This window comes from Cinclus cinclus, chromosome 17 (genome assembly GCF_963662255.1).
Source record: "Cinclus cinclus chromosome 17, bCinCin1.1, whole genome shotgun sequence".
Taxonomy (NCBI): Eukaryota; Metazoa; Chordata; class Aves; order Passeriformes; family Cinclidae; genus Cinclus; species Cinclus cinclus.
Genome location: NC_085062.1, coordinates 3669331 through 3690673, shown reverse-complemented (window position 1 = coordinate 3690673; position 21343 = coordinate 3669331). Strand labels below are relative to the sequence as shown.

Below are 21343 nucleotides of genomic sequence, written 5' to 3'. Positions count from 1 at the left end.
CAATCTGGATGTTCTGAGGGTCACTCAGCACCCCTTTCCCTCCAAACTCCTTAAAGGCACCAAGCAGAGGGGAATTCTCCTCCAAGAAAGGAACCTCAGCCCTCACAACTGTCCCACCTTGAGTCCTGGAATGCTCCCAGGACAAGGGTGTGTCTGGTTCCTGTCACCAACTCAAGCCCTGCTCGAGGATAACAAAACAATTTCCAGAGGCAGGAAGGGTCTGAGTGCCTTCTGTCCAGAAGGGTGAGGGGGAAGCACTCTCTGCTCCCTGGAAAAGCATCAGGGGCAAAGGCTGAGCCCTTTCTCACCACACAGTGTCCCCTAGTCCCAGCAGGGCTCCTCCTTGATCCACCTGCAAGGATCATCAGCCCAGAGGAACTGTTTTCTATTTCCAGTGTCACTGAGGACAGGACTCATCCCTCCCTTCCCTGACCCACAGCCCTCAGGGGTTAACTGGGAGCACTGGGCAGCTGCTACTGCTGCTGTCTGATGGAAAGCTGGGCTTAAAAAAAGACAGGTTTGGGTTATGTTGCCAAGCAGAGCCCAGGATTTCCTAGGGATTTATCCAGCCTCTCTTGGCTGTCATCCTTTCACCTCAAAGCCTCATTCAACTGCTTATTCCCCATGGATAGGGGAGCTGGGATGGAGGGCTGGAAATCATGATTATGAAATGCATGAGCTACATGAAATCATGCAATCTCTAAGGCTGGAAAAGCCCTCTAAGACCATCAAATCCAAAAATTAACCCATCACCACTCTGTTCACTGCTTAATCACACCCCCAAGTGCTGTATCCACACCTTCTGCATACCTCCAGGGAGAAGCAGGGTGGCAGGAGAACCCTGCTGCTGTTCCCTCCTGCTCCTTCCTTCTCTCCTACAGGGATTTGGGAACCAAACAAAAGCAGCCAGGAACTTTTGAGTTTAGTAAAATCATTTATATACAGGATGGGTAATATTTACAATGTAATACTGATCCAAAAGGAACTAACAGGGAACACCGAGAAGGAGAAATGAGAACATTTTAACAAACAGGAGTTAAACATGGGGACAGACTCAGGTTTTCAAAAGAAAATCCAGATGCAATGACAGCAAAACTTTGACATGTTGCTATTTCCAATCAAAATCTCTTCCACTAATCAGGTTCTCCTAATTTTAATATATATATATAGAAAAACTTCAAATAATCAAGTCACAGGAGAAGCCAGTTATACATACAATTTTGAAAAGGTCAAATGATTTCAGAGATTTTTCTTCACTTAAATAAAATTCTAAAAAAAACCCAACAACCTCCAGAGCTTTCCCCACATATTTTTAGTGTTTGTACAAAGAAATTCTTCTTTGATCCCACACTTCCAGCTCTAGATATTTACAATATTCACAGTCTTCTATAAAGGATCAGCAGATTTATTACCAAGTCAAACCTCAGAGAATCAAGACAAGGTGTCTTGCACTTGCTTCAACCAAAAAATAAACTAAACACAGGAAGGAGAAAGTCAAATGCTACGTTCAAACACGTAAATGAATCCATTAAAGTTATTAAACTTTGAAATGTATAACAAAATTTCTCCAAGAGTAAAAAAAAAAATCAACTCTCTCATAGAAATAAAACCATTTGACCTTGAGTCTTCAAATTTTGTTTTCTTAATCTGTCCCTCCTTCCTCTGCTTCAGATCATGTCCTTCTTATTTATCACAGACAAGAAAATGTAGATTAAATCCATCAAAAGCAGTTCCTTGTGGCAAAAGCCCTTGGAAATGTGTACAAATGTTCCCACCTCAGGATCAGCAGCACTTAAGGGATGAAGAAAAGGAGGAATCCTCTAACACACCAGATCCCACCTTCCCCCCTGACTGCACTTCCAACAAATTTTGGCTCCCAAAAAACTGCCTGAGGATTTTCCTCCTGGGAGGGCAGAGTCACAGAGTGCTTTTGGAGGGTTTTTTTTGTTTGTTTGTTTTGCTCTGCCATTCAAACAAAGGTGATTTCCTTGTTTCCATCTCTATCTGCCATACTTGAAAGTTTCAGTTTCCCAGAAAAAAATATGGATTTCAAGTTCAAAATGAAACCATTTCAAGACATGACCTAGAATTAGAGCAAGGACAGAAAAGCACGTAACAGGGCTTGGTGATGACAAAAACTCTCATTTTTTGCTAATTTTCTTCAGTTTTCATCAACAGGTCAGTGCACAAATATTCTAGGTAGTGTCAGAGGTACAATTCCAGCTCACACAAACAATCCCTGCTCCCATCAGAGGATGGATAAGCAGGGACTGTTCTTACCCTGCAATAAATCAGGCATTGGAAAACTGTCTACGGGATTAAGTAAAGCTGACAGAGAACAGGAAACAAAGCATCTCCTTCATGTAGAAAAAACAAGTCACTGTTTAGAAAATTGTATAGAAAGAGTCAGACACTGCTTTGCCATCCAGCTAAAGCTGCAAGGAAGTTTTTTTTGTATAGAAAAGAGACAAAAAAAGAACAAGGCTGGACTTCAGTATGAGAAAATTGGGAGATTCATGGCTCAGGTTTGTCAATGTAAACCCAAAAATGGATGAGCTGTGAAAGACAACAACGTTCAGGAGTGGTCACTGATGGCCCTGGGTTGGCACTTCAGTCTGCAGACCAAACTCAGCCGATGGCTGCACAGATTTGGTACCAAAATAGCTCTATAAAAAGCCTCCACCCGATCTCAAAAGAAAGAGAAGCAGAAAAGGTAGAAAACTAGAACTAGGTACAGATTCCTGCCATTGGTTTGTTTATCAGGATTTAAAAAAGCAGCTTTTAGAGCCAACGTTCCAGACTAGAGTAAGAACCTGCCCTGGGGAGGCAGCCGAGGAGCAGCCCTGCAGTTGTGGCTCCCCCAAGAAGGAGCTCGAAGGCATCAGAGACAGGAATTTTGGCTCCAGAGACAAATCCCAGGGGTTCCCCAGAGCACTGGGAACAGCTCTGCCAAACAAAAGGACAAGTCGGAACCCCAGCCTTGGATCTTCTAGGAAGGAAAGAATGGGAATACAGGGGTGGATCTCAAACAAACAAACCCCAGGCTGGTCTCGGTCCATAGAAGATCCCACCATGGAAATTAAAATAACATGTGCATAAGAACTTGAACATTCTTCTGTTCTGCTGTTGGACAAGGTGAGAAAAAGAAGAGTTTTGTGCTGAATGGCTGATTCAGCCTTAAAAAAGCTCTGAGGAAGATGAGGAAGAAACAGAGGAGGCTTAGCCTTAAAGATCTGAGGGAGATGGGGAAGACGACAAAAAAAAAAAAAAAAAAATAAAGAGTCACTGCTCAGAACTGAAAATTTCAGCAAGCATATGGCCTCAGGTGCCTGGGCAAGGGACTAAGCCAAACTGAAGGATATTTAATTGATTTTTCTCTACTGAAAGACCTGGAATTTAGGTGCCAAGGGGAGCTGTGAATTTGCATTTCACAGCACTTGCTTCAAGTACTCACTGAGCAGGGACTTGAGAAACTGTGGCTCTCCTTCGCATACAGTCACTGCAGGGGCTGGATATGGCAGGTGAAAGGCAGCTTCTGCAACTGGTTATTAAGAAAAAGAATGTTTTTTAACAATAAAATCCACCCCATTTGGGGGGCTCATGATTAACAGTACATAAGTGATCATATATACCTCGAGGAACTGAGTTTTAAAAAAATATTACAGTACCAATGATTTTTTTTTTGTATCTACAACTATACAGCATTTTCAAGCAGTATGGAAATTTAATGAAATAATTATGATTTATTAATTTACATAAAAATATTTTTTACAGTTAAAGAATAAATCTTAAATGGTAAAAAAAATAAGATTAAGAAGCTCCAGCTATTGAGAGTCGTGGGAGTTTGTCTGCTCTTCAATCACTTGTTTGACGATTTCTGCCAGTTTTAGTCGATCCACTTTGTCTGTGAATCCTCTGCCTGGAAGGGAAAAAAAACAGGGAATAGCTGGAGCTGGGCACAAGGAGGAAAGCAATCCCTGCTGGAATTAAACAATGCTTCACACAAATTCAGGGCAACAGCAGCACAGGATCCAAAAAGGAATTACAGACCATAGTTCTGTTGGAAAAATTGAGCAATTAAGAATCTCAATTAAAACCAAGCAAATAGAACAGAGGAGAAAGCAGGATCAAGCCCTTGTGAAGCTGGCTGATGCTCCTGGTCCCTTATATCCATCAGCAACTCCTCCTGGGGGCTGACACCTCTACCAGCCTCTTCTGTCCAGGAGCCACCTGAGCATTCCCAAGGTGATTGTTCCAGTTTAATTCTGCTTCCCACCCAAGCTGAGCTGCACAGCTGCTGTGCTGACAGGGAAGAGCAGCCTTCAGCATAAAGAGGGAATAAACAGCAGGATGGAAAGCAGCTCAACACAGCTGAAGAGGTTCCTAAAAGGATCCAAGAATCCTGGAATAGTTGGAAAGGACCTTAAAGGTCCATCTGGTTCCACTCCCTGGGTAAGGACATCTTGCACTACCCCAGGTTGCTCCAAGCCCTGTCCAACCCCTCCTTGGACACTTCCAGGGATGGGACAGCCACAGCTTCTCTGGGCACCCTGTCCAGGGCCTCCCCACCCTCACAGGGAAGGGTTTTTTGCATATATCCCATCTATCCTTGCCCTCTGACAATTAAAAATTCCCCCTTTTCCATCGTGATCCATTTGTGCTGTTACACTCCTGGTGCCTCTGAAAACTCAACCCTGACCCTCAAACAGAAATTTCAAAGCAACCCTTTCACCCCCATTTTGGGAACTCCAGCTCTGGCAGAAGGGATGAAACAGTGTCAAAACCTAAATCAGTCCAAATCAAATAAATATGGGGTTATTTCCATAGCAGGAGGTCTGTGCTTCCCCCTTTTTCACACTCCCTTTGGCAGAGCAGGAATTCTCACCATTCCAGCTGAAGCTCTGCAGGGTGTCTCGCAGCAATTTGCACTCCCTGTTGTATTTCCAGGCCTCCTGCATCACTTCATTCAGCTTCTCATCTTCATTCTCTCCTGTTTGGGACAACAAAGGGACACAGGAGGTTTGGCCTCATGCCTCACTCAGGGCTCAGCAAACTGGGCAGGAATAACTGCTGACCCCACACCAACCAGGAAATGGCCTTTAAACCAAATATTCCTGTTTGAAAGTTCTTTTAACAGCTCTGCATGTCACTAGAATTCCAAATGAACCCAAATCCCAGCTCAGAGGCTGCCCAGGAGTTTTGTTCTTCCTTCCTCACCACTGACACAGACACACCCAAAGCTGATGTCTTGCACGTTTAGGAATAAAACATTCTTAAAAGTGGCAACCTTTACCAGCCTGTGGTAGAATGCACTGAGCAATCACATCTCTCAGCTTCTCCAGAGCCACGTTGGAATCGTTGCTTCCATTCTCAGGGTCATGGATATAAACACCATCCTTTGGCTTGGTGCTGCACAAGAACAAGGGGGAAATAATTAGAATTTGGGTGCAGCTCAAGCTCATTACTCATTGTGTAACTGCTGCAGCCTAACACAGCTCCTTCCCTCTTCCCTCTGTGGGAAATTGGGAGACAGCTTCAGCATTCATTATAATTACTGTCCTACATTATGAGATCACTAAGTATGGAGAAAAAGAAATATTCCTTTAAATTACTTCAAACAAGGTTAAACCTAAAATGTGTGAGTCTATTTTTCAGATTAACTTGAACAAAGAGAGAGAGAGAGAGAGAGAGAGTGGTTACTTGACCTCTTCAGTAAATAAATGTCAGAATGAGAAAAAAGATCTTGGAGTTCCTTCTCCCAGTTTGCCTTATCTTATATGTGACCCATTATCCCATAAGGAATCTGTTCAATGCAGGAACAGAGCCCAACCTCCTTCCTGCTCTTGGCACTTCTTGGCAGAAAAAACACACTGTGCCACTATTACTTGTCTGAGCAACACCAAAAGTGTGTTAAACCATCAAAACTGAGCCTGTGCCATCCCCAGAGCCATTTTCCAGCCATCCCAGCTGGCTCCACGTTGTCTTTTCAAAACCAGCTTTGGAGTTACCCCAGGAGTTTCCGCTTGCGCAGGATCGGGTTGTTCACGGAGTGAAGGGGTTTCAGGCTCACTTTGAGGTCTTGGATTCTCATGTTTGCAAGTTGTTCTGCGTGAGCCTGTTGGATCCCTGCTACCATGGCCTGAAAAGACAAATGGGGCACTTGGTTCAACAGCACATCACATGGACAGTGTTTGCCACGGGTGAAAAGGAAGAGGCACCAAAATCAGATTTATTTTGGAGATGTGCAGGAAAAATCAGATTTGTGTGAAGCAAGGTATGGTTGGAACTAAAATCAGTGACAAAATATCCCTGGGGAAAAGAGGACAAAGGATCATCTCCTTCTCACATTCACAAGATTGAGAGAATTCCTCTTTGAGCAGAAATTAAAGGAAATGAGGACTGTATGTTTAATTAGAGAGGTCATTGCTGTAGCGAGGATAAAACATGGCAAGAAGAGGAAAGACCTATGGAAGATCCCTCAGGCTCTGCTTTCTACCATCAGCACATAGCTGCTCATCACCACCAACCTGGGAGCACCTCCTTCAAGCCCAAATTTCACATTTTCTTTCCATTTTCTCCCTAAGATCTCAGGCTCTCCTAAAGCAGAAGAGAAGCTCCTCATCTGCATGACCCCTCATCACAAAAGCCCTCCACCCATCCCAGAGCTCTCCTGCTCCTGTGCAACATTTGTGACCAAATAACTGCTGTTCAGACCTTGTCCATCATCAGCTGGGCAGAGGGCAGGATGTTGTCCAGGGCCTCTGTGGAATTGAGCCAGGGATGGTCCAACACCCCCTCAATGGTCAGACGTTCTTCAGGTTTGACCTTCAGTAGCCTGGGGACGAAAGAATAAATCTCTAAGTAGGGTTTTGTTGATTTACAGAACATTAAAGGCCAAAAAAAAAAAAAAAAAAGCTTCTCCAAGAGATCAAACTGCTCCAAAATGAGCCCAAAATCTGTCCCAGCTCCCTGACCTTGCTGTGGTTGAATGCTGTCACAGCTCATCCAGGGCAACTCAGCACTCAGGGCAAAGGAAGGTGCTAAAGGCATTCCTGGGATAGCCCTGTGCTGCTGAATTCCACAGCTGCTGCTCCCAGGTGGGAAATCACCTTCCAGAGGAACTGGAAATGATCTAGACTGGCATCCTCTGGAAATGCACTCCCAAGCTCATCCCCAGAACAGGCTACACTCAGTCCAAGGACTCTGAGCATGGAAACTTTGCAGGATTCACTGCTCCCACCATGCCACTCCTCAGCTTTTCACCCCCCTGCAAAATCCTCAAGTAATGAATACTTTGGTTCCAGCTCCTCAAAATAAAAAGCAACTTTATTCCGAGATTGCTGAAAACTCCATGAAATCAAGTTTTTCTAGCACGAAACCCTGGAAAAGAGGGTTTGCAGATAAATTTGTGTTCTCATGATGAGCACAACTAACTAAATAAAAAAAAAAAGCCAAATTTCCTACAGAGTGCTGAAAAGTCATCCCAAAGTCTGAATGAGAATGGGAATGACTCCATGAGCTTGTCACACTTCCTTAGACAACTCCAGATCAGCTTCTTGGCTGCAGAGCACAATTGTTAAATGTACCAAGAAAGTGGAAATAACTTGTACAAAATGTCAGCAGCACCACGGGGGAGTTCAGAAATCCCACTTGCTGCCAACCAAGTTCACTTTTGATACCAGGCACGTGCATTCCTTTTCCATGGATTTTCCAAATCCTAACCCATTATCAAACCCTCATAAAGCCTGAGGTCAGAAATTCAGCCTGGATCCATGTGACAGCATCCTGAGAGTTTCATGGGAATTTTAAAAGACAATGAAACCTTCTGCCTGTGGAGTTTCTGTGTGAAAATAAAGAGCTGACCTTGGTAAAAAGGAAAGTTAATTTGGTGAAATGTTGGGGGGTTCTCCTGCACAGCTCTGAGAGGTCCCAGCACCCTCTCCAGACAACATGAATCCTTGGAGAATTTACAGTACCTCTGAGGAGCCAGTGACACTTGTAAATTACTTCCCCAACTGATTTTTTTTTCCCTATTTATATTGCTTTTATTCTCTCAGTTCCTCTGGTGATGCAAAGGCAGTAAGTCCCTGTCACTTTTTCAAAAACAAGTGAGGTCAAGCCCTAATCAGTGCCACGTTCTTGCTCCCAAACAGACCAAGTCTTTGAAACGCTCCCAGCTGAGGGATGTGCCCTGCATGGAAAACAGACTCCATAAGCATTTGAAATAAAACATCCATGCAAAACCTTATCTGAGTCTGGCACCTCATGACAAATCTTAATCTCCCTCTCCATCCTCCTGCCTGACTCTTTTTAGGCTGTGTATGATGTGTACAGGGCTTTAGGGGACAGATTTACCACATCCCATTAAATGCACTTGATTTTCATAGGAATTTCAATGTTATGCCAGGAAATCTGTGCTGGTTGTGTTATCCTGAAACCCTTCAGTGCTCCCACTCCCTTTAAAGACTAAATACACAATTCACCCCACCAAAAGAGACATCAAAATTTAACACTTGGGTAGGGAAAGAAAAACATTTCCCAGACTTGATTTATGCTGAATGCAAGGGAGAATTTGTCAGCTGGATGAGCTGCAGACAATCCCCTCACTGCCAGAAAAACAACCCTTGGGATAAGGCACTTCCAGGTGCTTTTCCCAATTCCTTAACATCAAAACATTCCAATTCCTTAAAGCACAGAGCAACACAGGAGTTTCTTCCACAGACTCACTTTCTCACAATGTCTTTTGCCATTTCTGAGATCTGGCTCCATTCTTCCTCTGGGAATTCAAAGCTTCCCGTCATGATCTTTTTCCTCATGTCCTTAGGAATCGTCCGGCTGTGGTGCTTGGAATAAAAAGGGGGGTACCCACACAGCATCACGTAGATAATGACCCCCAAGGACCACAGGTCACAGCTCTGCAAGCAAGGAAAGGGTCACTCTGGGGAGCAGTTTGCAGCATACAGTGGGGGAGTTATGATAAAAGTTCTGTGGGATTCCCTAAGGGAACAGAACCAGCTCAGCTCTTCCTCCAGATCCACCTTCACGGATTACATCTGGCTGCTGTGAACAAAGCAGCTCTGTGCTCCAAGCTGAACTTCCAGGGGAATTGTCTGGGAACAGCCAGGGCTGCAGAGGTGTGAGAGGTTTATTCAAGATACCCAAATCCTACTCTCCCAGTCCCATAAAAGAATCCAGTGTTTACAATGGGAGGCTGAAAACAGAACAACCATCCAACAAAGGAACCAGCAGGGATATTAAATCACAGCTGTCAGGGAGAGGAAGGAGCCAGGAGCAGGACTGGATTGCCATGGAAGGCCAGAGCACCTGGAAGCCCCTCAGTGTCCATTCTGAGGAGCCAGGTGAGTGCCAGGTGCTGCTTTTGCAGAATCACACCTGAGGACAAAGCCCTTTCCTCAGCAGCCTTTCCCCCCAGTGTCACCAGGGCTGCACAGATCAATTCTTCACATGAAACATAAAAAGAAAAGCACTCCCACCTTGGGAATCCCAAATCAAAGGACAAGAGAGGGAAGAAGAAACTCCATATTGAAAACACTATTGCCACATTCTGAGGAGTTCAGAAACAGAAGTGTCTGCTACAATCACCAACCTGGTTCTCCAGGATGGAGAGAGGCAGTCAGAGCCCTGAAGAAGGCAAATTTGTGATGCAGACTAATTAATATTTACTTTAACTCTCTCTGTGAGGCTACTAAATGCTAACATTGCACATTAAATACCTGCTCAAGCACGTGGTGGATTAAACAACCATCCCTAAAGCTGGAATCAGGGCAGATCCTTACACTGGGATCACAAACCAGATAACCTGAATTAAAATGGACACACCCAGAACACTGAGTGGTTCAAGCACTGCTGTGCCAGCAGGAGACAGTGATGATAAAAAGAAGGAAATTGTTTTAGAATGCCCCAAAAAAGATTATGACTTTTTCAGAACATTTCCTGCCATGATTTTGCCAAGATTCCAGCAGCTACACAATAAATACTTGGTTGTTTTCCAGAAGATCCAGATACAGAGCAGTTTCTGGCACAGCTGCCTGAACAAGGAATGCTCTGCACATCCAGCAGGAAGGAGATTCCCTTTGAATAGAGCAGAAAGAACTTCCCTCATGGCCTCACTCCAGCAGAGCCATTCTATTCCCTCCAAAATCTTGTTCATATTTAGTGCTCCTTAAGAGCATTTGTGTATTTTTCCTTTATTAGAGGATCATTAATTAGGTTGTGTATTTTATTATTTGCTCTATCAGAAGCACCAGTGGGGTGGGGAAGACTTCTGAAGATGTTTTCCAGCTCACCTTGTTGTAAGTGTAAGGGGTTGGAGACGTGGGGATAATACCAGACTTTTCTTTCTGATGTCTTCTTTGTGCCTCCAATACCTGGTGAGAGGGGAAATAACATCAAAGAAAGAAAAATTCATCTCATTAACAAACAACACAACCAGCAAAGCCTATGCCAAAGATTCCTGATGAGATTTTCCATTCAGGAAACTTTTTCCAGCTACTGAAGACTACCTAACTCCAATTTTTCTCCCTAAGAAAGACTGGAGCTTTCTGCATGGGGAAAATATTAAAATATATAATATTTCAGGGCACTGAAATCTCCTGATTTAATCTCTGCCTGAATTAAATCAGTTGCTCAGAACCTCCAACCCCTCCATGCTTGGAACCAGAACCCAAAGTGTGTTTTGAGGGTAACCCAAGCTCCAGAGCTGTCCCTTTTTGCTTCTCCCAGAACAAATCCCATCAGAAGTGTCCCTTGCTGATCCACTCTGTGGGTTTGGGTTGCAGGGAGCCCCAGCAGGCTCCAGCTGAGAAGGAATTTTCAGGGCATGCTCTGATCTCTGAATTACCCTTCCCAATGATTAAAGGCTGCCCAGCATTGCAATTAAATCTCCATCTGCAGCTGCTTTTCATTTTCTCCAGGACTCCAACACAAAGGACAGGAGAGAGAGGGAAAGCAGCACTACAAAGAGCAGCTTGTGTGTAATTATAGATTGTGTTTAATGACAGGGGGGCCAGGCCAAGGTGCCCAGGTACCAACCCTCTGCCACTGCCCTTTGTGAGCAACCACTTTTCAGAACCTTTTTGTTCCAGCAAAGTCCTTTTTCATGGCACACTGAATGAGCTTGAGCTGGAGGAAGGATGGCAAAGCAGGGATTTCTCAAAAACAGCTGCTTTAATACAGCTAAAGGCCAATTGTCACCATCAGTGCTGAATAGAGCCTGGGGAATTTGCCTTATCAACAGATCCCTGTGGCACTCCAGCTCCAGAATGGAGTGATTCCTGCAAGATTCCTGCACTCAGAGCCCTTCCCAGGACTGCAAAGGAAGCTAAAATTATGTGGATATGGAGGTTCAGGCAATAAATAATCCCCCTTTAGCCCAGAGCAGGAACTGGTTGTTACCTGAGGTGCTACATAATAGGGAGTGAACTGGGGTGTCATCAAGTCACCTTGGTCTACTTTGGCAAACCCAAAGTCACACAATTTAACAGGTGCATCCTAAAACAAGGAGAAGAGGCTTCATGAGACAGATCTCATTAAATCAGCTTTTCTAACACATAATTCTCCCCCCCTGTCCTCATCTCACCTTTTCCAAACTTCCACCTCATTGTATTTACACCCTCACATCCACCAGGCAGCTAAAAGGTCTCAAACTGACCTTTCAAAACAGAGGTTTTGCTTTTCTGGGTGCTCTGGGCCAGGAACAGCCCCCTCAGGGACTGGGAAAGCACTGAGCCCCTTGCAGGGGAGTCACTGCATATCCAGGCTGGTTGTGAGCAGGAGAGATAAAGAATTGTTTGGATCTACCAAAGCACCTCTAGGTAGAGACAGAACATCCTGATGAGGAGGCAGAGCTGGATTTTGTGTTCAGGTGGAGAACCTGACTCCTGTTTAACAGCAACAGCAGGGACTCACTGCCCTCCAAGGAGATCAGGGGATGGAAAAGCACCAAGTGCATCCACGTGATTCAATTTTGTCACCAAAACGTTGATGTCATTTTACCACTACTCTGAGAGCCACCCTTGAGCCATTTCACAGAATCCAGCAGCAAATGTTCATCTTACCAGAGAGTTATCCTTGAAGAGGAGATTCTCAGGCTTGAGGTCTCTGTGTGCAATGTTTAGTGAGTGGCAATGCTGCAAAGCCAAAGCTATCTGGAAAAGGGCACAATAAATCAGCTTACAATCACCAACCTCCTCCTGCAGCCTGGACATTTATTTCAGCTTTACAAAGGACATTTCCACCCCCAAACACTTTCACTCCACTTGGATGGAGTTCTCAGTTAGGACAAGCCTGACCCTGCTGGGCAGTGGTGCAGTGAAGTGACAAACTGGGACATGAATGCCACAGAAAACAAAAGCCAGGCTGGCCTGGGCTTCCCAACCACCTCAGTTTGAGAACTCAAGGCTCAAAGAACTCAAAGTGAAGCAGGTGGTGCCAGTGTCCCTTCCCTGCTGTGCCAGGACTCCAGGGGACTGCCCCTGCCCAGCAATTCCACCCTGCTGAACACTCAGCAGTGAGTTCTTATTCCAGGATTCCAGAGAATACTTCACTGCACTTGTTCCTGCCTGGAGACCCAACACTCAGGCAGGTTTATTCTTTAATTTTGGATAGCACTGCCTGCACTTTAATTATTCTGTGGATGTCCCACAGAAATGCATTCCTGGATTTTTTCAAGGATGCTTTAGGAACCTGCAATCCAGGCAGGAAAGCTCCAGGGACTGCACATTTCCAAGTGCAATTCGTTTAAAGAAAAGCCAAGTATAAATATTTAAACAGCATTCCTAAGACAAAAAGTGAGGCACAGCCTCACAATCCTTATTTGGAAGCATCCCTGCTGGATTTTGTAGGATCCTACCAAGTTTAGAGTCCTTAAAAAACTTCAAATTACTGTCACAAGAGAACTTCACTGCTAATTTAGCTCAGCAATAAATACAAATGCATTCCCAGAGAAAATGAAGCAGTGCTGTGACAAGTTTTAACCATTCCTGGGTACAAGACAGTGATGAAGAACCACTAGAGAAAAGAATTTTAGAGAGACTTTCACATTTCAAACTTCATTTCTATAAACATTAAAGCAAAGAGTTACTTGAGACATGAATAACCCAAGCATACACACAGAATTCAAATCAAAGTCTTGACTTCTGGTAAAGTTTTACAATATTTTCCCACCGTGTCAGAATCAAACAGCCCAAAGGATGTCAAACAAACTGTCAAGAATAATTCTGTACTTCCACCTCATTTCTTTGTTGGATGAGACTAAGAAGTACCAGCACAATTAGCATTTCATTAGAAACAAGTCAAAGTACAAAAGTAACACGATTTTTTTTTGCCCCAAGTTCAAACATTCTCTCTCCAGCTGAGGGGAACTGAGGATCCCAGCACTGAATTCCACAGAGATCCTTCTGAAAGTCCCACCAGCAACAAAAAACCTGATGGACATCAAAACCCCTGCAGAAACCACCATGGAGATTATAAAATACAGCACTCAGGAATGAGCTGGGAGAGAAAGGGTGAAGAAAAAACAACATTGGAACAAACAGACACAAAACCAGAACAAACAGACACGTTCCTTGGTATCTTCCAGGAATTCTATAAGCCCAAGCTCAGAACCCAGCCTGAAAACCCCTGGCCCAGAGGAGAGAAATGCCAAGGGGGTCACGGAGATTCCAGAGCTCAGGAGTCCTGCTGGAGGCAACACTTTTAGGACAAGAGGAATGACAAAGTTCTCCTGGAAATCTTCTCTAGAGCAGGTGTAGAAAAGCAACGTTAAGCACAGCAGACCCAGAGAACAAGCCCACACCTTCAATCCTTTATTCCTAGTAAAGCTTTGGCATTGTCACTTATAACAAAGCAGGCAATGATCATCGGATCAGAACTGAGGATTCTTTTATTTAATCCTTTTTTCCCACCCTTCCAGCCCCAGGAATTGTCCCTACTTTAGCCAGAGCATGATGGATTTGCTGGGACAGGGGGTGACTTGCCTGCTTTGTTACTTGGCTCGCTTGCTTCTCAGTAAAGTGTCGGTGCTGGCTGATTCTGTGGAAGAGCTCTCCCCCTTCCATCATCTCCATTACAATTAGGAGCCGAGCCCTGTTCAAAAGCATTTCATGTTGTTACATTAAAAAATCATCCAAAAGAACAGAGTTGCTAAGCTAAGAATGCATATTTCACACAAACACTGCTTTCTCTACGCTGCTTTCGGGGATATTTTGGTGCTGTCGTTTTGTCTTCGAGTCTTAAAATCCACAGGATTTTCTGGCTCCCAGTGACTGGCAGCCAGGAATCTCCAGTTTGTTCCTCCTGATGGGCTCCAACATCCAGCTGGAACAAACTTGGCATGGATACATCCAGCTCTACCCAGGATGGAGCTGGTAGCCATGTGGACACTCCAATGGATAATTCTGCCCTCAAGGATTACACAGCACGTGGATGCTTTTGAGTCTGGATCCTCCATAATTTTAATTTATAGCTTTATTTTCATAATTATGAAGGATAAAAAATAGAAAGGTGGGGATCAGGGCTGCCAGATCCTCAAGGAATCAACTCCCAGTTCCCACCATACAGCAAGATCAGCTACACCAGAGCCTAAGACAGGTCTCAGCTCTTTCATTCTCCCAGCTCTGATGATTTTCTCCACTAAGATCCTATCAGAAAACAATATTTTTATCCTAATATAATAATGCACAAAAAAAAAAAAAAAATCACACTGCTCCATGTTTTCCTGTGTTCATTTCAAGCAGGACAATGCACTGAAAGTTTTCAGGGCTGAATTTCATATTTTTAGAAACAACTCTTTCACACAATGCAGACTGAATCAATGGAAAACCTAAAAAAATGGAGATGCATTCAAAACAGGGAGTGAAGGAGGCAAAATAATTTAAATACACAAAAGTCAGAGGAAAAAAAAAAACAACAGCTGCTTGGTCTGTAGGATAATTATTATACCTGGGACCCCCTTTAAAATAATAATAATTTTGTGATTAAAACCAAAACAAACCAAAAAAAAAAAAACCAAAACAAAGCAAACTCCACTATACCTTGGGCTAAACATGGAAAGCAAGCGGTGGGAATGAATCACCCTATGTAATCTTACCTGGGGCTGGATTCATGTGGAAACTGCACACTGTTAGCATAAACTTCAATTATTTGAACAATATTGGGATGTGTTGCACACATCATGTGCAGACGTACCTTGAAGAGAAGGGAAGAGCTGTTACTGCACACAAGGACAGGCACCTGAGCCCTGCTGAGCACTGCCACTGCTCACCTTGGGATAAAAACACCCCCAGAATTGGTGACAGATTATGGAATCACACACAGAGCTCCGGGAAAAGCTCAATCTTGGAGTTCTTTACAGAAATTTAAAGACAGAACCAGCTTTAAGGTAGTAACGTAGGTGCAACTGGAAGTGAAAATGAATGAATAAACCCTAAAATTCCATAATCTGGTTTCTTTCATGGCTAAGTGCTCACAACATCTGGAACATCACCTCCTGTCCCAACATCCAGGAATTTTCACCACTTTAAAGCTCCCTGGGCTTCTCAATCAAGCAAAGTCTTGGTGCTTTCTGTACACAGGTGATTTTTATGATAATTTAAAAGGAGAATTTGCTCAGTAACAAGAAATGGAAGTTGCCTAAACCTCGAGGACAATTAATCCTTCTTTAAATTCCCAACAGCTTGGAGGAGTGCTCATCATTTCACAGGCTGACAGTCTGACACTTCAGGAATTCCCAAGCAGTGTCAGAAGCTCCTTTAGCTCCTGGCACATGGAAAAATCCATTTCCAGAACAACTTGAAGCATTCTTGGAGCAGTGACATCCAAGAGTGAGACGTATGGAAACAAAATTCCCTCTCAAACTGGTTCTGTTCCATTAGAGGGAGGAGAACAGCTTTAAAATACAGCTCGATTCATTACAAATAAATCTCTGGAAGCACAGCCAAAAAATGGGAGTTTGGTGGTGGGGATTTTATTTTTAAAACATCTCAACAATTGAAGGGGTTTTTTTGGAGAGAAAAGCAGGAACTGTACCTCATTTCGAGCTTTTGGACGATCGAGGAGGATTTTCAGTGCAAAGCGTTCTTGGGAGGATTTTTTCATGCAGACTCTGGTATTACAGCAACAAAATCATTCAGTCAGCAAGGAGGTTAAAAAGAGACACCTGAAGCAATTGATTTGTAGCTCTGAGTTTGCTCTCCACGTGGGAATTCCCAGGAATGCTCCCAGTTTGGGAACATCCCAGCTCTCACCCTAAATTCAGCCTCAAGAGAGACTTTGGATGGAAATAACCCAAAGCACACCTTAATACCCCCTAGGATGTTGGAATAAATAAAGTATTTAGAATAGATAAAGTGGTTTGGGAAGGAAATCCTCATTTTAGATTTTTTTTTCTCTTCCCCCCCCCTCCCCCATTTAACAATTGAGGAAAGGGGCCACGTTTGAACAGGCAGCCAAAAGAATAAAGCACCAAATGGGTGTTTTAATGAAACAACACAAAAAGGATGAGGAGAACCCAGAGAGGAAAATAAATGATAGGAAAGACAAAGGGAGCACCCAAGAACAGCAGCACAGTGGTTTGCCAGCACAAATTCCCAATCCCTGAGGGAGAGGCCTTGTTGGAAAAATGTTTTGCTTCCCAGAAAGCATCCAGGGGTTAGAAATCCATGAGGAGCAGGGCTGGGATGCAAAACCAGTAGCAGTGCCTGCTTTGGGCTCATGGGAAGAGCTGGAAAAACACATGGGGAAGCAGGAAAGGACCAGTGCTAGGGCACCAGGAGAAATTTCTTTTGGAAATTCCAGGAATTCAGGAATTCTGAAATTCATTATTCCACAACCAATTCCTGATCCTGCCTGGCTGGGGGAACACACCAGGACAGGGAAGAGAAGTTTTCCTTTCCAAATTCCCCAAAAAAGAATTGTGCTCCTCCTGCACAACCCCAGTGGGGCAGAGGCATTTGTTGTTAATAATTTTCCGTGGATCCCATCACCACATTTAGTAAAATACTCACTGACTCCTCCTGGAGTGTTCCCTTACCTAACAGGTCCACTGATCCCAGCTCCCAGCTTCTGAGTCCAGTTAATGTTGTATTCCTCTAAAATGGAGGTTTCCTGTTCAGGAAGAGGGAAAACACAGTCAATAAATACATAATAAATAAAATTACTACAGCCTTTCCAAAAAAAACCATCTCAGTAGATCTGAATGTAAAAGTGCCTGCTGGGGAGTTTGCTTTCCTGAGGAAAATTAAATATAAATACAAATAAATATCAATACTCATGTCATGATTTACATGATTAAAATTGTTTCTGTGCAGCTGGAATTTCAAAACAGGGTTATTGAGAGCAGTAAGTGTGACTTTTTGCTTTTAATACCTGAAGTTTAACATCTCTCCCTGACTCAGTTCCAGCTTCCTATAAATGATCAATCACAATGAAACAAGGAGCCCATTTCAGCATGAAAATGCATTTTTTGGTCACAGAAAACAGAAAATTACAGGTTTCAAACTGTTGGAGCCGTCACACTGTAAATTAAACCCTGCTGGATTAATTTTAGATTTTCCTGATAATGAACCAGGCTCCTTTTGTCCAAATCCAGATAGGGCTGGGTTTTGTTAGGCCACAGCTTGGGTGCTCTCAGGCTTAATCACATTCCAAGGCAGGCTGTAAATCCAGTGCTCAGAGCTTTGATTGATGCCCTGAGCTGGGCCTTTGTTCCTTTATTAAATTCCTGCCCCTGCTCAGGATAAATCACAGCAGAAGGAGCTGCTGCAACAGCAGCACTGGGGAAGGTGAAGGAAAAATAATTCCCAAATACACTGAAAATTTGTGGAAGAAGCCCCCCCCCCCCCCCCGAAGGTTTTAGAAAGGGTTTAAAAGGAAGAGGAAGAAATTTCAGTGGATCACAGAAATTTGTGGTTTTCAGGAGGAACTCAAAGAAACTTATCAATTAAGCTCAGATAAATTTCACTTGTTAGGGAAAAGCTGATTTAATTTTCCTGATATTCAGCTGCAGAGAACTGAAGGCAGCAGGGGTGGGATGAAAACATAATTTGAGGAGGGCATTAATGAGCATTTAATTCCCATTTCCTATTCTGTGTATTTGCCATTGTTTTAAAGAAAAAGGCAACAATCTTACTTCCTGCACTTTTAAAATTTGGATCCCAACCTGCATCCCAAAGCAGCTTTGCTACTAAGATGTTAAAATGAACAATTAAGTGGTCAAGAAACACAAATGACACCAAATCCAGCATCTGATGCCCAGCATCACTTCCACCTCCCAGCTCAGGAATGGGAGCCCCAGCTTCAGCACCAGGAATTCTCAACATTGGCAGGGAGTTGGACTCCATCACCTTGGGGCTTTTTTCCAAACTTAAGGATTCCATGATTCTGATCCTAAATAGCTGGAAACGCTTCAAAAGCGCCAATGTGTTTGAAAATATCCAAGTGGGAAGCACAAGGGCTTGGATTCCATGGGTATGGAATTTCTGGGCACATCTGGCACAATCACCTGCCCTGCAGCAGCCCCTGCACAGCTCCAAACTTCCAGGAACCAAAAACTTCTGATTAATTACATTAATTTTCAGTGAGAAAAGAGGATAGTGATATGAAATACCTGGAATTACAGCAAAGTTTCACATCCACGTGAAGCTGGGATCTCTCCAGCAGCAAAATTCCCTCCCACAAAGCCTCAGCCAACAGCTTGGGCACTATCCCAGCAGTCTGGGATGCTCCACAGCCTGGAAAAGCAGCATTCCCAGAGTTCTCCCAGCCTGGATTCCACCAAGCTGCTCTGCTCTCACACATCAGGGACTGCTCAGCCCCTTCTGAGCTGTCCATCTGAGAGGGCTTTTCCAACCTCATTGATTCCATGATTCCACTGGATATTGATGGGGGAAAAGGTTTGAAATAATGATTTTTTTGGGGTCAGAGGGTGACTTGGAGAAGTGCAGGCTGCTGCTTGGACAAATTCCATGGGTCCAACATCACATCCTGGGGAATTCCCCCTCCTGCTCCTTCAACCTTTCCTGGATTCCCAAACACAGATCCCTGTCCTGAATCCCAGACCTTGAACCCAAGAACAACCAAACCTGACCTAACCAAGGATATGAGAAGCAAAAAAATCAGCACAAAGCATAAAAGTACCCATAATAAGTAACTCATAATCTAAATTATGAGTTAAATTCTGGGCTGTGCCCAGAATTTCAGGGAGTTTTGGTTGAACCCCTCTGGACTGGGAGGAGCAGGAGCACAGAATTGTCCCAAGACTTCCACAACTGTTTCAGCTTTTTAGCTTTAAACCCCAAGAGTTCTCATGTGGACCTTTCCCTTCTCATGAAACACTTAAATCCTTTTTTTATTTTCCAAGCTTTCAGGATGGCTCACTCCCTGGAGTGTGCCAAGAAAAACACAGGGAACAGTTCTGACACTTGATCTCAGGGGTTAATTACAACCTTATTAGATTTCCTTCTACTCTGGGTTTTTTTTTTTTTTTAAGGACAACCCTAAAAATTTTCAATATAGAAATGCTCAAAGCTAGGTTGGAAAAGGCTTGCAACAACCTGGGATAGTGGAAGGTGCCCATGCCCATGGAGGGGATGGAATGGGATGAGATGTAAGGTTCTTCTAACCCAATTTTTTCCAGGATTAATCAATTGCACAAGGTAAAGAACCTCCAGAGGGGCTTGACAACCTTAGTTACATCCCTTTATCCCAACAGGGATTTCCCCAGCTCCCACAGGAAACCCACCCAGCCAGGGCACAGAGGGAACACCCTGAACCCTGGATGTGTTCAGCTCCAAACAACCAAATCCCATACTCCAGAGCTGTTTTTTCATGGCAGCACCTGAACAGGAACTCTGGGAAGGGTGCCTGTCATCCCAAGAATCAGGAAAAGGGAACAGTGGCAGGGAATGTGTAAGGTCTGAGGAAAGAAGGTCAGAAACAGGGTTCTGACTGCTGGAAAATGTGGGAAAATTCTCTTTAAGAACGGGTTGTTCTTTAGTGTTTCATCTTCGGAGCTTTCAAGCATATTTAATCCGTGAAACAGAGCAGCCAACAAGCTTTGAGTGATGTCCAGGTGTTAGAAAACCAAATTACTTGGTGGTGGAATTGCCTTGGTAAGGTTTAGGGCTTGATATGTTTCAATGATATTAGATCTAGGAAAGATGAACAAAACTTGGGAAGAAGGGATTTGGACAAAAGGAATGCGGAACTTATGGGCCACGAGGACATTGGGCAGAACCCCCAAGATAAGGAAGAAACTTAAAAAAAAAAAAAAAAAGCAAACAACTTTGCATCTGTGTTTACCCAGCTTCAATGGGTAAAAAGGAATTTCAGCAGAGACAGACCGTGACCAACTCATAGCCACCGAACCAGGAAACGCCCCCGAGTTAAAGGAAGAGAAGGACCGAGCGTGGCACTAATTATCATGGGGAATGAGAGAATCATTAACCAACGGAACGCTAATTAATAAGAGAACTATATAACTTGTAGCCAAGGAGCGCTAATTCCTTTGTTTGTTAAAATGTATAAATAGCAAAAAGTTTGGATAGTTGGGCTCGGTTTGCGGGATCCTCCGCCTCGCCCCCTGAGCAAACAACCTCTGCTTCCCACACAGGGGTCCAGTTGTGGTTTTAAAAAAAAAAAAAAAAAAAAAAAAAATCGGCCACACGGGCACCATGACCCGGCCACCCCAGCCCGACGTCCCCATGCCCTCTCCGGCGGGTCCCGCCAACCTTGATCGTCTTGTCCATGTCGTGATCCTGCGACATCGTCCCGCGGGGCCGCGGGAGCCCGGCGGGGCCCGGGGGCGCTGCGCCGCGTCAGGCAAGGCGCAGCCCCGGAGGAACCTTTGTGCCGCCGCCGCTCCGCCTCATGCCCGGCCGGGCGGGCCGCGGCTGCCGGACCCCGCGGCGCGGGGAGGGCGCGGGGCCCGAGCGGAGCCGCCGCTCAACCGGGAGGAGCCGCCCGGGACCCGGACATCGCCGGCACCCCGTGCCGGGCAGCCCCGCCGGCTACCGCGGCCCGCCGCAGCCTCGCTGCCGCCGCCGCAGCCCCCAGGGGAGGAAGGAGCGCGATCGCAACGCCCAGCCCGCGCCCGCGGCGGGATTTTGGGAGCCGCCGCCACGGCTCTGGCGCGGTTTGCAGGCAGCCGCCGGCAGCTCTAAAAGCGCGACGGTAACGGCAAAGCCCCCGCAGGGCTTTCGAGAGGGGCGGCGCCTTGTGATGACGTTTAATCACCGAGCGGCGGGGGCGAGGCGAAGTATTCTGCCCCCGCCCCCTGCTGGGCTGGCGTAAGGGGCGGGGCGAAACGAAGTCTCGCGACATTTCG

General features: G+C 44.8%; 1 protein-coding gene across 8 annotated transcripts; it reads right to left on the bottom strand.

Moving 5' to 3' along the window:
• Positions 1–841: 841 nt before the first annotated feature.
• On the bottom strand, positions 842–21148 carry MAPKAPK5 (MAPK activated protein kinase 5). Of its 8 annotated transcripts, none has more exons than XM_062504651.1 (14): positions 20748–21147; positions 17051–17124; positions 16048–16123; positions 15110–15207; positions 13998–14106; positions 12078–12167; positions 11416–11511; positions 10308–10388; positions 8728–8915; positions 6715–6835; positions 6009–6139; positions 5288–5409; positions 4886–4990; positions 842–3919 (listed from the first exon to the last, which is right to left on the bottom strand). In XM_062504651.1, exons 1-14 carry the CDS (start codon positions 20781–20783, stop codon positions 3825–3827), a joined length of 1422 nt encoding a protein of 473 aa, XP_062360635.1. In that variant the 5' UTR covers positions 20784–21147; the 3' UTR covers positions 842–3824. The 8 variants fall into 8 exon arrangements, with proteins under 8 accessions (XP_062360635.1, XP_062360636.1, XP_062360639.1 ...); XM_062504652.1 differs by having other exon boundaries at positions 5294–5409; positions 20748–21146; XM_062504655.1 differs by lacking the exon at positions 10308–10388 and having other exon boundaries at positions 20748–21148.
• Positions 21149–21343: the final 195 nt, after the last annotated feature.

Excerpts from the sequence above, each read along its gene's own strand:
- MAPKAPK5 (XM_062504651.1), bottom strand. The coding sequence starts at position 20,783 with ATGTCGCAGGATCACGACATGGACAAGACGATCAAG. Across the intron at positions 12,168-13,997 it reads CGAGCCAAGTAACAAAGCAG|ATAGCTTTGGCTTTGCAGCA; the intron begins GCAAGTCACCCC and ends GCCCTTTTCCAG. Across the intron at positions 5,410-6,008 it reads CGCAAGCGGAAACTCCTGGG|CACCAAGCCAAAGGATGGTG; the intron begins GTAACTCCAAAG and ends GTTCTTGTGCAG.